General features: G+C 36.4%; 1 protein-coding gene across 1 annotated transcript in view; it reads left to right on the forward strand.

The window, feature by feature from the left end:
• CLHC1 (clathrin heavy chain linker domain containing 1) overlaps positions 1-9,712 on the forward strand; it is a 38,141-nt gene extending 28,429 nt beyond the window's left edge. Inside the window, exons 10-12 of the mRNA XM_024752919.1 lie at positions 1,834-2,036; positions 7,848-8,027; positions 9,383-9,712. Of these exons, the coding sequence (XP_024608687.1) occupies positions 1,834-2,036; positions 7,848-8,027; positions 9,383-9,579 (580 nt within the window). The 3' untranslated portion in view covers positions 9,580-9,712. The remainder of the gene's footprint in view (positions 1-1,833; positions 2,037-7,847; positions 8,028-9,382) is intronic.
• Positions 9,713-12,241: the final 2,529 nt, after the last annotated feature.

A 12,241-nucleotide genomic window follows, 5' to 3' on the forward strand; every position in this document is an offset into this window, starting at 1 on the left:
AAAACAAAATTCTGGCCTTTTTCAAAAAAATTATTGGATGACTACTACTGAAAATGTGCTACAGACTGAAAACAAGGCAAAACCTTGTTTTGGGTGTCTGACTGCTACCTCTTTTACCCCAGGGCTAGAATCCTTGTTTTTCTCACCCCCTGACCCCAGGGCTTGATCCTCCTCCTCCTTTTGGATAATTTTCTTTTTAATCATACTCTTTGCTTCTGATCATCCTTTTGGAAAGTGACAAACGAAGGCAGAGCAACCTTAGTCTCAACTCTGGCCTTCTCTCAGCTGGAACAGCATCGTGAGGGTGACCACTGAAAATAATGAAATAATGGTATTAATAAGAAATAAATACTAAGATACTGGTATTTTCATGTTGCTCCAGTAATGCAGTCACTACAACAACTGAAATAATGACTTGTTCAGTCTCAGGAAACGTTGTGACTTTAACTACCAAAACTTATATTTTGGTATTAAAATGTGGAAGTCGGGGAATTGCTTCCTAAATAATTGATTCGTACTCAGGAGCTGCCTTTTGATTTTTTTTTTTTCTGCGTTACGCGGGTCTCTCACTGTCGTGGCCTCTCCCGTTGCAGAGCACAGGCTCCAGACGCGCAGGCTCAGCGGCCATGGCTCACGGGCCTAGCCGCTCTGCAGCATGTGGGATCTTCCCGGACCAGGGCACGAACTGGTGTCCCCTGCATCGGCAGGCGGACTCTCAACCACTGCGCCACCAGGGAAGCCCTGCCTTTTGATTTTAAACCCACCTCTCTGCTGCCTGCCCCAACAAACACAGAGGGCTTTATCTACTTAATTTTCAATAGAGAGACATTTTGTAGGAGTTTCAGGATTTCATTTTATTGTTATTGGCATTTTATTACATGTATACAGACACTAATATTATGTGACTGTTGTTATGCTGTAGCTATTAATTAAAAATATAATTATGGGACTTCCCTGGCCGTCCAGTGGTTAAGATTCCATGCTCCCAATGCAGGGAGCATGGGTTCGATCCCTGGTCAGGGAACTAAGATTCTGGATGCTGCATGACGTGGCCAAAAAAAACCCCAAACAATAAAGCCCAGTTTCAGGACAGCCAGTAATTAGAAGTGATATCTTTAATGATACCCAAATGTTTTTTGGCTTATGCTGATCGTCTCTAGGTAGAGTTAGTAGTACAGATGGTTCCCTTCAATTATGTATGAAGATGGTGCACTAAAATTGATGAAAAGTGAAATCTACTTACTTGAGCCATCTCAAAAGAACTGTTTCTTCAGTCTCCTAATAGACAGTCAAGTCCCTTTATTCCCCCCGTTGTTTCTTTCAAACCTATAACAATTTAAAAAAACAACAACTGCTGTCGCACTTTCTGTTTTTGTTTTAGTACAAATGCTTGCAAGATCTGATGGTAATTTTGAGCTAAAGATTTTGTCACTATCTTTAACCAACATTTAATAAGTTCTTACATTCTACAGGGTTTTGGAATCTACATAACAGCTAAGAACATTGAGAGCCTCAATTATGAGAGAATTTTTGTTTACCTTGAAATTTTAAATCCCACCAATCTTTTCAGGAGAATTTAACCTTGTTTGTAGATTTTTTTAAAAGTTGAGCTCAGTTTCACCAAAATTACTTCCCCCAAAGGAAGACATGCTGATTGGTTTTGTTCTTGTTGTTAAGTCTTGGATATGTTTAATTTCATCAGTTGCCTACTAACTTGGAATCCTTAGAGACCATAGAAAATCCAGTTCTACTGTGCTGAATTTTCAAATATTTCATTCTCATCCATTCATCAAGAGCTCACTAACGTGTGCCCTATTCATCTGCTTGCTCTAGGCTGACATTTTCTGAGGAGGCTGGGGATGTGATTTTTGATTATGGGGAGCAGGATACTTATAACAAGGCCAAGTGTCTGGCTTTAGCTCAGATTATCTATAGTGAATGTGGCCTGCACAAGAAAGCTCTTCTTTGCCTGTGTAAACAGAATCAAATTCAAAGGGCCATGGAATACATACAACAATTCAAGGACTTTACTTCTGGTAAGTGAAAAAGCCTATTATTTGTATACATTCGAATTCTGGACTTGAACTGTAAGATCACCCATGATAGTAGGCAATATTTTGGACTTATACATTATAAAGCTTGTTTTGTGTATACCAGTAAGTAGATTTCTTTTGTAATTTTTAGTGAAAACAGGTAAGCTGAAGCTGATTGACTTTGATGGTGGACATTCAAATACATTTTATATTTCTTCAGTACATAAACATTTAGTAAACTTGCAGATATTTGGACCATGCTACTTAGAGGATTTTAAAAAAATAACTGAACTTATATATATCATTCTGAACTATAATATAAGCATTAGAAATGAAGAATTAGTGAAATGTTGATTTAAAGTTTGAAACACCTAGGTTGCAGCTGGGCAGTGATCTGAGAGAATTGTGGACCTTAGGGTGACCGTAGTTGTTTTTTTTTTTGTTTGTTTGTTTGTTTAATTTTGTTTATTTATTTATTTTTGGCTGTGTTGGGTCTTCGTTTCTGTGCATGGGCTTTCTCTAGTTGCGGCGAGTGGGGGCCACTCTTCGTCGCGGTGCACGGACCTCTCACTATCGTGGCCTCTCTCATTGTGGAGCACAAGCTCCAGACGCGCCGGCTCAGTAGCCGTGGCCCACGGGCCCAGTCGCTCCGCGGCATGTGGGATCCTCCCAGATCAGGGCTCGAACCCGTGTCCCCTGCATCGGCAGGCAGACTCCCAGCCACTGCGCCACCAGGGAAGCCCCAGGGTGACCCTAGTTGAATGATCTGATCTCTTATTATAGTCTAGTTCAGCAGTAGCCTTAATGTACAGGCAGTTCTGACATATCCCCATATCCCAGGCCTATGTCAATCCTGATTTTGCAAGCTGTGTACTCCAGTTCTAAGAAATTGCACAATGGAACAAAATATAGCACTTTTAGGTCACATTTTTCCAGGAAAAAGAATCTTTTATGGTCATCAAATCTGATCATTTTCAAAGAGTAAATTGACTTTTACTTAGAATCTGTTTTTTAGAGTTATTAATTTTTTTCATTCATTATGTAACAGCATGCCCGATATTATTAGTGTAATAATAGCTATAGTTCAGCTTATTTACATGCCTTATCTCACTTAATCCTTATGTTAACTCTATGAACTGGGTTTGTTATTATCCCTTTTTTTTTTTTTTTTTTTTTTGGGGCCGGGGCCTTAAGCCCATCCCTATTTTATAGATGAAAAATAACTGTGTCCAAAGAGAGGCTAAGGCACAGAGAGGTAAGTAATTTGCCTATATACACACAGTGATGGAACAGAATCTGGCAGAGTAGTTACGACACAATATTTGTTGAATGAATTATATATTTTATTAATATTATCTAATTTATACAGATTCAGTTTCTGTGTAAAGTATTATTTTTCCATAGAATTATTTTAGTCAAGGAATAAAGATTTTAATTACTCTTGGAATTTTTATTGAATGAAATGTGAAGTTTCTTTTTTTGCTTGCAAAATTTGCCTTGCATGAGTATACAGAAATATGATTGACTCATTATCATATTATCCTGTTCCTCTAGTAGTGCATTACACTGTAAAATAATTATACAGTCAGCCCTCCATATTCATGGGTTCCACATCCATGGATTCAATGAACTTCAGATTGAAAATATTTGAGGGGAAAAAAATTCCAGAAAGTTCTAAAAAGCAAAACTTGTGTTTGCTGTGCACCAGCAATTATTTACGTAACATTTGCATTTTATTTACAACTATTTACATATTATTCACATTGTATTAGGTAATCCAGAGATGATTTAAAGTATATGGAAGGATGTGTGTAGGTTATATGAAAATACTATGCCATTTTGTATGAGACTTTTTATATAAGAGACTTGAGCATACTCAGATTTTGCTATCTGCAGGGGGTCCTGAAACCAAACCCCGTGGATATCAAGGGACAACTGTATATTGTACTAATGTAAGAAATATTAACTCTCCTATATAATTAGAACCTTGATATTTATCCTCAGAATTTATTTAGTACAACATCATAAGATAATAACCTGAGGAAAATTAAGCTTAAAAGGTAGAAACAGGGCTTCCCTGGTGGCGCAGTGGTTGAGAGTCCGCCTGCCGATGCAGGGGACACGGGTTCGTGCCCCGGTCTGGGAAGATCCCACATGCCATGGAGCGGCTGCCTCCGTGAGCCATGGCCGCTGAGATTGAAAAATTACTCTGCTTATTTTACTTTTTAATGACAAACAACCACAGCTTTCCAAAGGATCATCCTTGGCCTCAGGGGACAGACTCGGTTTGTTAATACTTTCTGGTTTCAGAAGAAAATGGTCTTTCTCAGATTTAGACTGTCAGCTTTACATTTACAAATCAAAGAAACAGAACAAAAACGGTCAAGTCCTAAAAAAGTCTTTTGTTCCAAAAGCATAAATCTGACTCATAGAGCATCTGTTTTAGAAGGAAAAACACTTCGTTTTTCCTCCCTAATGATTTCTGGAATAAAGCCTGAAATGATTTGTTTGTTCACCTTCCCCATCATCATTAAACAAGTGAATGTACCTATCTGGTTATATTCTAGATATGGAATTCTAGACTCCAAGGCTAGAAACAATCTAGAAACCAGGTTATTCTAGATCCGGGGCTCTCAAACCTTCTGGTCTCAGGTCTCCTTCATTGTTTTAAAAAGCATTGAAGATCCCAAAGAGTTTTTGTCTATGTGGGTTCTATCAATTGATATTTATCCTATTAGAAATTAAACCAGGGACTTCCCTGGTGGTGAGTGGTTAAGACTTTGCCTTCCAATGCAGGGGGTGTGGGTTCAATCCCTGGTCCAGGAGCTAAGGTCCCACATGCCTTGCGACCAAAAAAAAAAACCAAAACAGAAAACAGAAGCGATATTGTAACAAATTCAATAAAGACTTTAACAAAAAAGAAATTAAACCAGAAAAAAATTTTTATTGGAGTATAGTTGATGTACAATATTATATGTTACATGTGTACAATATAGTGATTCACAATTTTTAAAGGTTATACTCCATTTATAGTTATTGTAAAATATTGGCCATATTCCCTGTATTGTACAATATATCCTTGTAGCTTATTTTATACTTAATAGTTGGTACCTTTTAATCTCCTACCCCTAACTTGTCCCTCCCCCTTTCCCTCTCCCCAATGGTAATGACTAGTTTGTTCTCTATATCTGTGAGTCTGGTTCTGTTTTATTCTATTCTCAACTGGTTTTCAGCCAGGTTGAGCTTCTTCAGCTGGAGCGTGGGTGCCAGGAGCTGGGGGGTGGGGGGGTGGGAGAGGAGTTGGGGGGCAGAGTCTGCAGCCTGTTGCCACACAGGTAGAGCTCCTAGAGGTGGCTCAGGCCATTCAGGGCGTCAGGAGACAACGAGGCCAGCTCGTTGAAGGAGACGTCCGTGGTGTTGAGTGCCGGCAGTGCCCAACCCAGCAAGGGCAGGCTTCTCAGCTTATTGTAGGATATAATCAGGGTCTCCAGCCAGGGCAGTGTCACATCAGGCTGCAGGCTGGTCCTCTGGCTCTTCCCCAGATGCAGCTGAGTGAGGTGAGTCAGATGCATCTATTTTTTTTAGATTCCACATATTAAGTGCGATCATACAGTATTTGTCTTTCTTTGTCTGACTTATTTCACTTAGCAAAATGCCCTCCAAGTCCATCCATGTTGCTGCAAATGGCAAAATTTCACGTTTAAAATAACAATAGGAAATTCCCTGGTAGTCCAGTGGTTAGGACTCTGTGCTTTCACTGCTGAGGGTGCAGGTTTAATAATTCTTATTTGGGGAACTAAGATAGCACAAGTTGTGCCGCGAGGCCAAAAACAAAAACAAAAACAACCAACAGCAATAAACTAATTATGTATTGTCATAAGTAAAATATTTTTATGAAAAGTAACTTTTCCAAAGCAAAACAATTTAAGGAAAAGAGTGACACTGTTTTACATTTTTGTAAATCTCTGTAATGTCTGGTTTAACAGAAGATAGCTGGCTTCCCATATCTGATCCTATATTCAGTCTATTGTAATATGTCATGTAGCTTCTGGAAAAACACCACTGTATATTTGTGAGAGAAGGAGAATAAAAAAGGCAAATTTTAGTATTTTTATGAAAATAGTTCTGACTTTATGGACCCTAGACCATATTTTGAGAACCACTGTTCTAAGTATCTAGGTATTTGTGAGTTAAACAGTACCATGGTTGATATATAGACCCTTATAACCTTATTAAAATAGAACATGCAAGATAAATAATGATCATTATTACATGTCAAACCAAGGAATAAGGAAATGCATTCTGAAGTAAGTAGAGGGGTAGGTTCATAGGATTTGAACTTGTGTCCTTTCTAATTAGTCAGAGACCATATCTTGTACATAATGGAGTAAATATTGGTTAATCAATTAATGGAGAAGAGTATTTGAATACTTGATTGAATGAGATAGAGAGAGATGGATGAGTTATGAAATGTTGGAGACAGGGTTGTCCTATATAAATAACTTCACCTTAGTGGAGGCCAGATTGAACGACCCAAATCATAAACTTCTACCTCTTCTCTAGGGAAAATTTTTAAAAAATTATTTGACTTCATTGATATAGAATTATATTCTGCTATTCCTTGCTTCATCTTTTACCATTTCTCTTTCTCTGTCCTTGTCTCTCTCTCTCTCTTTGTGTGTGTATGCATGTATATATATACATACACACAGTGCACACACACATACATATTTATTATTCTGGAGGAGCAGCACCACAGATTGGAAGGTCATGGACTTTGGGGGTCAGATGAACTGTTCTTCTTTAGACTGTGTGTCTAATTCTGGGAAAATTAACCTCTCTAAGCCTGTTTCCTCACTTGTAATGTGAGAATAATAATATCTGACTTATACTGAATATTAGGTGTAGTAATTTAATATATGTAAGTTCACAGTACAATAAATATGTGTTTAATAAACACTAGATTACCTTTTAGAGTGCAGGTATGTTTACACGTAGTTCTTGAAATGCTCTCAAAAATTATACTGAAAATTACCTCTGTTGTGGCCCAAGAATATTTTTACTTAAAAAAATTTAGTAAGTTAACACAAAGTTTATAAATTTAAGAATATAAATCATGATTGTAGCTTTAGATTATCTGAATGGTTAACTAGTAGATTAAACCATATGAAATTGCTTTTTTTTTGAAGTAAAAAATGGTCAAGTGTAGGCAACTTCATATGGCTCAACCTCTAGCTACTTGAACTAGCTAACAGCTTCTTAAAATCTTCATATTTGGGTTTCTAAATACTTGATATTTTTAGGAAAAATTGCTGAGCCCCTTTTCTGTGCAAGGCAGAGCAAGAAAGATATACTCAGTAGAAGTTTGCCCCCAAATGAGCAACAAGATGTAGACAAAAATAACATAGTATTAGATGGGAGCTTAGAAATTGTGGAGATACTAATTCTAGCACTTTAAGATGCAAAAACTGAGGTCCAAAAGATTAAGTGACTGATTGAGCTATGATTAGAACTTAGGATTCTTGATTGTCAACCTGGTCCTTTTTTTATACCACATTTCTTTCCAAGACTGTTCTCTGATAAATTTTTTTTCCTGGTACTATGTTTAGGTAGTTTTCCTTTGTTTTCTGCGATGCTGAGTATGATTTTTTTTTTTTTTTTGGATTGGAGATAGTAATGTTGAATTCATTGAGGGCTTTGGAAGGATTGGAAAAAGAAGTGTTGATTGGCAAATATAGACATTAGCTAGTCCCAGTTTCTAGTTGATGTATCATATTAGGATGTTGAGACACAGTTTTTCATTTTTGCTTTCAGATGACCTGATGCAGCTAATAAAGTTATGTCCCCATACTGAATTAATTCAGTGTCTCACTAAAGAATGGAATGGGAAACCACCATATTTATCTTTTGGTCTTGCTGTACTTCACCTGTTCTCTGTAGATATGAAAAAAGTTGGCATTAAGCTCCTTCAAGAAATAAATAAAGATGGGAAAGGTAAGTGAAGTAAAATTTTGTAGTGAAAGAAATAGTAGTGGGTTATTTAGGGAAAGGTTCAAGATTATTATGTTTGAGTTAACTCTATCTTCCTAAGAGTTTATTCTTGGCAAGTTAACTTTAGGTGTTTATAAATGTAAAGATTACCATGTTAATAATATTCTGTTGGCAATAGTATATATTTGTTGAGAGAATTAGAATGAAGAGAGACTCTTTCTGAAGCTTGAAGGGAACATCATAATAATTATAATAGCTATGACTACTGTAAAATCTTTATATATATTAACATATGTGTATATTTAATAATTTATATATATATATTTAAAATGTTATTTAGATAAACTTTATGTTTTTTATTCCTAAACCAAATATATATGAAAATATTATTTACATATATTATTTACTCTGAACCTCACTCTGGAGTGGGATCAGAAATAACTAATTAGATCTCACTTTTTTCTTTCCTTTCTCTAATTTAATATAGAAACTTGAGCAGACAAATTGATTTTAAATTATCATATGGGGCCAAAGAAAGAATAGTAAATTATATGAAAACATAGTTGGGAAGATAATTTAGAAATTATCACTACAGATATCAACTAAAATATTTTATTTGATAGAAAAATAGTAATCATGGTAGAAATAAAATAATAGTGATTACAATAACCTGAATAGAGATCCTCTTTCATCAAGTATTATAAGTAATGCAGGTAGTAGATAAACGAGTTCCATAAATAGTTCCAAAGAGGGTCACTATAATTGATTTTCAAAAGTAAATAATATCATTAGTTTTCTTTAATAAACAAAATCCTTCTTTTATTTCCTTTAGAAAAATATTTGTTAAAGCAGCCCCATCATTAAGAGGTCTCTGTCTAGAGATAGGATGGAGGTTTTGCCAAAGTTTTTTAAACCCTTAGGTTAGCACTATAGGGCATTTATAAAAGTGTTTGAAGGATCATGAAAACTTGACCATCAAATTTGTTTGCTAGTTCCTAGTGGTACCTTATAGACTGTGAATAAGGCTGAGCCCACATTCTTCACTTTCTGAGCTCCCTTCCTTTCAGCCTTCAGCATCTGCTGACCTTACCAAGAAGGAGATGAGTGAAGGAATAGGTAATGTGAGAAATGGTGGAGAGTTGAATTGAGGCATGAAAAGGTTAATGAAAAAGGAGGAGGAGAAGGAACTAACACTTCAGTACTTACTATGAGCTCGACTAGGCACTCCACGTTACACTTAAAGGAATCAGGTCTAATAGTAATGGAGTTGAAATGATATCTCTTTATTTTTGAAGAATTGCTAAGTATGGATTATCAAATAAGTGCTATATTATAATACTGTATTTTTATTTCCTCAGATGCAGTTGAACATCTTATGATAAATGATCCATTTTGCTCCCTAGAAGAGTGGCAAGAATTAGTAAATATATGTTTACAGAATGGCTTTGACAAATTATCTAATGACATCATGTCTGTTCTTCGATCTCAAGCTGGGGTTACAGAAATTTCTGAAGAGGATGATAAAGTCAACTTGATGCAGCATGTTTTTTGGTAGATCTACATCTTAACCAGTTGAGGGAGCCTGTACAACATTTTATATATATCAGTTAGGCAAACTGATTTTGGTATAACTAACTTATAAATAAATCTGGAGTATGAAGTTCTCAGAAATATATCATGCTTCTTTATGATGACGTTTAGATTTGTCCTTGAAATATTTACACCATTGCTTCCTTTTTTAATATGGTCATTTTGTATATTGAATCTTTCTAAAATTCCTATGTACTTTACTTTTTCTTTTTAAAGATTTTTATTTTTATTTAATTTTATTTTAGAGTATAGTTCATTTACAATATTATGTTAGTTTTAGGTGTACAGCAAAGTGATTCAGTTATGCACATATTGGATTGGCCAAAAAGTTCATTCGGTTTTAAGTAAAAATAAAAGGCATTTTTCATTTTCGCCAAGAACTTTGTTGAACAATGTATTCATTAACTGAATGAACTTTTTGGCCAACCCAATACACATATCCATTCTTTTCCCATGTAGGTTATTACAGAATATTGAGTAGAGTTCCCTGTGCTATATAGTATGTTCTTGTTGATTATTTTATTTTATTTTATTGATTGATTGATTGATTGATTTTTGGCTGCACTGGGTCTTTGTTACTGCCCGCAGGGTTTCTCTAGTTGCGGCGAGCAAGAGTTACTCTTCGTTGTGGTGTGCGGGCTTCTTATTGCGGTGGCTTCTCCTGTTGTGGAGCACGGGCTCTAGGCACGCGGGCTTCAGTAGTTGCAGCACGCAGGCTCAGTAGTTGTGGCGCACGGGCTTAGTTGCTCCGTGGCATGTGGGATCTTCCCGGGCCAGGGATCAAACCCGTGTCCCCTGCGTTGGCAGGCGGATTCTTAACCACTGCGCCACCAGGGAAGCCCCTGATTATCTGTTTTATATATAATAGTGTGTATATGCTACTCCTAAACTCCTAATTTATCCCTCCTGTATATTGAATCTTGATAAAATTTAAGAATGTAAGTGTATAAATCTCAGTTTAGGCATTTCTATCTAAGTGCATAAGTTAATGTCTAAATATATTCCTTTCTGGTGATCTAATTTAATAGCAAGAACTGAGGATGGTGTGAGTAGTATCCTGTCAGACTGATTTCCCAAATATAAAATGCTATAAGCCTGACTTGTAACAAGTAAGGCAGGATGCCGTTTCAAGGTTTTCACTGGCAAAAACCTAGAGTATAGTAATTTTGTACTGCTGACTCAAAGATGTGCTCCATGCTTTGGTATATATAAATGGCAAGTGTTAAGCTTCTACTATAAAACTTGGAATTTCAGCATGTTCTTATCTAGAGAGAGAATAGCCAAATTTTGCAAAGAGGTTCTACATCTTAGACCCAGGATACCTGTAGGCATGGAATATGTCATACGAAGTGGTTTTAGATGATTTCAAGTGTCTGAGTAAGTATTTGATTGAAAACTCAGAGTTCTGTGTCATGGACAGGTGTGATATTCAAAATATTTAATGATCAGCATGGCATAGGCACCAATCAAACAATAGATATCCAACTAATCAGAACAGCTTTCAGCCCTTATGCCATACCAGAATGTCAGCCTTGATCATGGAACATGGTAAAAGTGAGCTGCTGTTAGATAGAATAAAAGAGCATAAGTTTTCCCCTCCTAACTTTAAACTGAATGTATATATGTTATTTTATAGTGGAAAGAATGTAAACTTGGAATCAGACAGCTTCATATTCAAGTTCAAATTCTTCTTCTTACTCTTTGTAAAATATGGGCAGTAATGTCTCCCCAAAAGGTTTAGTGATATGTATGTGCAGTATAAATATATTACATAGTGGAAGAACTTAATAGAAGAAACCCTTATTTCAATGTAATAGGTCCCAGAAACACATTCCTCTACTTGGTTTATACTTCCCAAATCCCACATATCTATCCATTTGCACTTGTATAATTATCCCTCTTTGGAGTATTGGATATAACATACCTTATTGCCTATATTAAACTATCTGTTTCCACTAATATTTGGGTTGCTGGGCTTATCTTACAAATCCAGAAGAATACTGGCTGAGTTCTCAATTTTTCTGTATATTGGTAAAGACAGTACTGGATAGCTATAATTCAGTCTTCTAAAATGTAATATTTTTTAAAAGTAATACCTATGTACAATTTTAAAAGCAATTTAAATTGTAATTTAGTTATAAAAGACTTATAATAACTAATAATATTTTTATTTCTGGCCTTCATATTAGCTATGATGTTTTAAAATTAATTAATTAGTTTAGTTTTTGACTGCATTGGGTCTTCTTTGCTGCACATGGGCTTTCTCTAGTTGCGGTGAGTGAGGGCTACTCTTTGTTGCGGTGCGCAGGCTTCTCATTGCAGTGGCTTCTCGTTGCAGAGCACGGGCTCTAGGCATATGGGCTTCAGTAGCTGTGGCTCGTCAACTCTAGAGTGCAGGCTCAGTAGTTGTGGCGCATGGGCTTAGTTGCTCCGCAGCATGTGGGATCTTCCCGGACCAGGGATTGAACCTGTGTCCCCTGCATTGGCAGGTGGATTCTTAACCACTGCGCCACCAGGGAAGTCCTTAGCTATGATTTTTGAAAAGAAAATATGAAGGATGGAAAAAAGGAAGGGAAGGAGAGGGTATTTCAGCAGCACTGATTCTTTATGTACCAATGGCTTAACAC

Source organism: Neophocaena asiaeorientalis, unplaced genomic scaffold (genome assembly GCF_003031525.2).
Source record: "Neophocaena asiaeorientalis asiaeorientalis breed wild unplaced genomic scaffold, Neophocaena_asiaeorientalis_V1.1 scaffold100, whole genome shotgun sequence".
NCBI classification, from domain to species: domain Eukaryota; kingdom Metazoa; phylum Chordata; class Mammalia; order Artiodactyla; family Phocoenidae; genus Neophocaena; species Neophocaena asiaeorientalis.